The sequence below is a fragment of the Notothenia coriiceps genome, unplaced genomic scaffold (assembly GCF_000735185.1).
Source record: "Notothenia coriiceps isolate Sejong01 unplaced genomic scaffold, NC01 NC01_scaffold00035116, whole genome shotgun sequence".
Taxonomy (NCBI): domain Eukaryota; kingdom Metazoa; phylum Chordata; class Actinopteri; order Perciformes; family Nototheniidae; genus Notothenia; species Notothenia coriiceps.
The window spans coordinates 1,703-7,199 of record NW_011367817.1 but is presented as its reverse complement, the minus strand read 5'-3'; the positions used below and the strand labels follow the sequence as shown (position 1 = coordinate 7,199).

At 45.0% G+C, this 5,497-nt stretch overlaps 1 protein-coding gene across 1 annotated transcript; it reads right to left on the bottom strand.

The window, feature by feature from the left end:
- Positions 1–1,505: 1,505 nt before the first annotated feature.
- Positions 1,506–4,138, bottom strand: vcpip1 (valosin containing protein (p97)/p47 complex interacting protein 1; the record flags this gene model as incomplete). Its single annotated transcript, XM_010791067.1, has 2 exons — positions 1,853–4,138; positions 1,506–1,740 (listed from the first exon to the last, which is right to left on the bottom strand). Coding segments are annotated over exons 1-2 (2,221 nt in total), but the record flags the coding sequence as incomplete, so codon positions are not given.
- Positions 4,139–5,497: the final 1,359 nt, after the last annotated feature.

Below are 5,497 nucleotides of genomic sequence, written 5' to 3'. Positions count from 1 at the left end.
CCCCGTCGACACTCGCGAAACAGAGGGCTTCATCATATATCTTTGCGTGGGCCCTCAAGTTGGCCAGAGAGAGCCCCATCACCTTCACCAGGCGCTGGGTGCAAAACAAATATTAAAATCACTGTTTTCACACATTCACGTAAATATATCTAATATGACCCAAATGTGTCGAGACGTTCATTTGAATTCATTTCTTATTTTAGTGTTACTTTAACTGTATATCATTTCATTTGTATCTTTAACTGTATTTAATAAAGGTCCATCTTATCTGTATCTCTTTTATGCATGGGGGTTTTTACGAATCTGTTATTCCTTTCCGTTGTCTTCTTATTAAGTGTATATGTTGACGTAAAGCACTTTGAAATACCTGAGTCTGAAAATGTGTTTTATAAATAAACGTACCATACTTTTCTTTTGCCTTTCTCTTTCTCTCGTGATACACAAAACAACCCTCTTGATTTTTTATACATTTGATGGATTTACTTGGTTTCCTCCATACATGATGAGTAACACATGCGTCACTTCCGGGCAAAAATGACGGCCTCGCCCACTTTTTGAGGGAAAACAAAGCTGTCATCTGAACGGCGGTCAATACACATTCTGAAGTTTTTGCCAATCCGATCAGACCTTTAAGAAAACCGTGGATTCTTGGATCTTCAGAGAGCCCGATTACGATGGCCAAACAATTACATTGAATAATTGGCAATCGACGAGCGGGCTCGATATATGGTTAAATATAGCAGCAGGCGATCGATGTCCACAGATGGGAGTAACATCTACGTCACTTTACGGCCCCGCCCACTTTTGGGGGAAACAACGCTGTCATTTGAACGGCGATCGAGCCTGAAGCCTCAGAGCTCTTCTTTGTCCTTTCTTCTTAGAGGAAGTCCAGAAACACGTAACTCTGGATTCGTTTTAATGTTTGAGGTGCGATAGACGACACAGCAGCTTGGCTGACACGATACAACTATTATTTTCCGCCTCGCTCATGAGAGTAACAGCTGGTGAAATGACGGCCTCGCCTACTGATTGTAATTTAAGCATATATCGAGCCCGCTTGTCGGTTTCCATTGATTTCATGTGATTGTTTTCCTGTCCGGCCGTCGTACTCGGGCTCTCTGAAGATCCACAAATCCACGGTTTTCAAACATTTCTGATCAGATTGGCAAAAACTTCAGAATGTGTATCGACCGCCGTTCAAACGACAGCTTTGTTTTCCCCCAAAAGTGGGCGGGGCCGTACTTTTCGCCCGAAGTGACGTAGGTGTTACTCTCATGTATTATCCATTCAAGATTTTTTATGTATGGTATAAAATAATTCCTGGTTCAGTTTATCAAGTTTTTAAATGAGACATATTTTCTTCAACCAGTTTAGATTGAACCTTAATCTGTTTTAAATGAATATACGGTTTGATTAGAGTATCATATATACTATGTTTAGCACTATTTCATTCTCTACATTACCTTAGAGAACTATTTTAATAACATAAAACAATAAAGCAGTACTTACATTGGAGGAGGGGGAGGAGGATGTTTTGGTGGGTGTGGCGGGCGCTGAAGAAGAGGAGGATGTTTCTGGAGATCCAGTAGGTGATGAAGAACGACGGTTCCCCTTCTGCTCCTGCTTCAGTTTGTCTGTCCGGCGCCTCTGCGTGACGAAGGCCTGATCGCTGATGCTCTGCTGGAGGCTGCGCTCCGCTCGGCTCATCGTCAGCTCCTCCTTGTGCAGCGTCTTCGATTTCTGGAGGAAAATAGAGTAAAATTAGAAGAAAATTAGATTAAAATAAGATTAAAATTAGATTAAAATGAGATTAAAATTAGGTTAAGTGTAGAATAAGAGTAAAACTAGATGCCTGGCCGGTCAGGATGATCTTCGTTGGCGGCTGTTGGTCCATAGCGTCGGTGAGGCGCTGGTCGTGAGCTCCGTCGATGGACACCGGGTTGTACTCGTCCGGGTTCTTCTTGGCGGTGTGATGCAGGATGGTGTTGACCACCTTCTGCACCAATGTCTCGCTGCCAAACTCCCCCGGGAAGTGTTTGGTGACGAGTTTCATGGCAACGTCGTACACGTTGCTGTTCAGCGTCGCCTCGACCTCGTACTGGAACCAGTAAACCGTCTCTCTGACCACACGACCGCCCCACTCCAGCGTGATGGGGAAAGCCTCGGGGAGGTTATCGTACTCTTTGGACTCCCAGAAGTGTTTGAAACCGCATCCGCATTTCCCTCCGTCGGATCGAGTGTTGGTTCGATCCCCGTCCAGATAAACCACCGCCCCGTCGCCGTGGATGTGACGCACCGACGTACCGTGACACCAATTACAAGTATTCAAGGAACTCATTTTATAATCGGGGATGAGCACGTCTTTCTGGGGGTCGTAGGAGCAAACCACGTTGTTGAGCGGGAAGCTGTAATTCTTATCGGGACGCAGTTGACCGTGAGTGGATTTGGCGAGATTGTAAAGTTTCCCGCCTGGAAGAAGCCACTCCGGGGGGACGTGGAGTTCGGACAAGGCGCCGCAGATCAAACATCGATGCAAACGGTTCTCCATCACGGACCTTTTCGCCGCCTCCGTCACCTCCTCAGGTTGGATGCCTATCACGCCCGTGCGCCTGTACACGTACTGGTGAACGTCCGCCACGAGTGACGGGTGGATGCTGTGTTTCTCCATGAACACTTCCTCCATGGCGTTCACCAGGCGCATCAAGTATTTATCTTGAAGACTACGATCTCCTCCGATCACACAGCTGCCGTCCGGCTCCAGTTCGATGTATTTCCTGATGAGATCCTGAGGGACGCCCCACGCTTTGGGAAGCAAACGAGCCGGCAGTCGGGGCAGAACCGTGTTTTTTATCCCCACCAGAGGGATGTAATGGTTTCTCCCGGAGCTGCTCCAGGCGATACAGATGGGTTTGTTGAGCTTCTCGTCTTTCCCCCTGCACTTCTCCTCGGCCATCAACCCGGGTAGAAAGGTGGCAGAATAATCCCCGGAGCTCCTCATCCCACTCAGGGAGTCCAGCAGGATTATGGGTCGGTGCAGAACGTTGGCTAACCCGAAAATGTGGATGTTTCTCAGCCCGAGAGGCACTCCTTCCGGCGGGATGAACATCGGGTCGCACTCGTTGATGATATCTTCCCACTCTGCGGCGTCGATGAAATCCTGAAAAAGCGCCTTGTAGCGGTCCAGGTTCTGCTTGAAGTTCTGCTTCAGGTTCTCCCTCAGAGCGTGCCAGAACAGTTCTCTTCCCACCAGCGCTCGGGACACGGCGTGGACCAGACAGTGCCCGTCTCCATCCACATGGACCGGGATCAAACACTCCATGCTGCCATTGGCCTTCTTCACCTCCTCCAGAGTGTCATGGAGGTAAACTAAACTCCCAGATCTGTCTTTTCCATAACCCATAGTGGACACATGTTCTGGTTCTATGAGAAACGCTCTGTCGCCCAGCAGGGAGCAGTCAAACATCTCGCCTTGGTTCATTTCCTGCAGCAATTTGGCTCTTCCGGTTTGTTTATCCATGCCGTAACGGGTCAACACCGGGGAAAGTAGCTTACAGTGGTAGTTAGAGAGCCCCATCACCTTCACCAGCTCGGAGCCTTTCTTCGGGGCCCCCGTGACCCCCAACAGGGCGTTTCTGAGCAGGTTGTGGAGCACCAGGTCCGGGTCCGTCACCTCTTCCACACGCAGCAGGTGTTTCTGCTCGTGCCGCTGGCCGCATTCCGTGCATTCGATGCTCGCGGAGCCCGAGGGGAAGAAGAGCCGCGCGCCGCACCTGGGGTCCGGGCACGAGCCGGAGAGGATCCGCCGGTCCTTCTTCTTGTTGCTCTGGAGCAGGGACATGTCGGTAAGGATGGGGACGTGGAGGGGAGAAAAAGCTTCAGTGGATCAGGAGCTTCATGATGAGAGACGAGAGAAACCCAGAACAACACCACAACAACACGGAAGCGGCTGGGTTCTTCCTTTTCCGTTGCTATAACTACGTCATCACACTAGGCTGTGGGAGTTGTAGTTTTGTTACGCAAACACACAGACTATTTTTACAGAATATTTACAGAAGTGAATTAAAATAATCGCTTCTTCACTTTTGTTGTACTCACTATCATTGATTTTTTTTTTAAAAACACTTAGAGGCTGATAGAGGATAGAAATCACGAAGGGTAGAGTTTAATTGACTACATTTACCAGAATGCAACACGCTGCGGAGACGCTTGGTTGTGTAGGGAAGTCACCAGAAGAGTTGTTTTTTCGTTTTGTTCGTTATTTATGTATTTAATGTATTTTGTATTAATCTATGTCTCTACTCCAGATGTCCACTTGTTTGTATAAGAAACATATGATGTTCTTATGTGTTCTTGAATAAATAAAGGAACAAAAAGTCAACACGGAAGCGGCAGTATTTTTCTTCTCCCTTTACCGGTGCTAACTACGTCATGACGCTAGACTGTGGGAGTTGTAGTTTTGTTACGTAAACACACAGACTATTTTTCCAGAATATTTACAGAAGTGAATCAAAATAACCACTCCTTCACTCTTTGCATAGTCACTATCATTGAAAACAAGAGGGAACATCTTTTTAAAACACTTAGAGACTGTTAGATGATAGAAATCACAAACGTTCGAGTTTAATTTACTACATTTACCAGAATGCAACACGCTGCGGAGACGCTTGGTTGTGCAGAGAAGTCACCAGAACAGGTTTTTTTTCGTTTTGTTCATTATTTATTTATTTAATGCATTTTGTATTAATTTAGGTCTTTACCCCAGATGTCCACTTGTTTGTATATAAGACATATGATGTTCTTATGTGTTCTTAAGTAAATAAAGGAACATCACGGAAGCGGCTGTTTTTTTCTTCTCCCTTTTCCGTTGCTATAACTACGTCATGACGCTAGACTGTGGGAGTTGTAGTTCTATTACGTAAAGCTTTAACATATTTACAGACGTGAATCAAATGAAATGCTTTCTCACTTGTATTATAGTCACTCTCACTCAGAAACAAGAGTACATGTATTGTTGTAACAATTATAGATTGTTAAATTATTAAAATCATGAACGATAAAGTTTAATTGACTACATTTACCAGAATGCATTGTATTGAAGTAAATACAGCAGAGTCATGGCAGTTTGGGCAGAATCAGCGCTGGGCAGAATGAAGGGACTTTTTCTCAAATTATTGTATAAATATGGTCTTTAAAATGTATTTAACGTTTTCATTTTTGGACACAGTTGTTTTTCATTTGTGTGGTTTAGTGCCATGTGTATTACTCAGGGAATACACGTATAATGTGTATCATTGTATCATTATATTACAGCATAATACTGACTAACCAAAGAAAAACATTTAGCCTACTAGAGTATTTCATTTCCACCACTATTTCTTTCTGGCAGCTTTAGTATACACATAAAAACAATTACAAATCTACAATCTAAAAGCATCTATACGTTCAATAAATACATTTAATGCAGTGGAAAAGGAGTAGTTATTGATGATGATACATG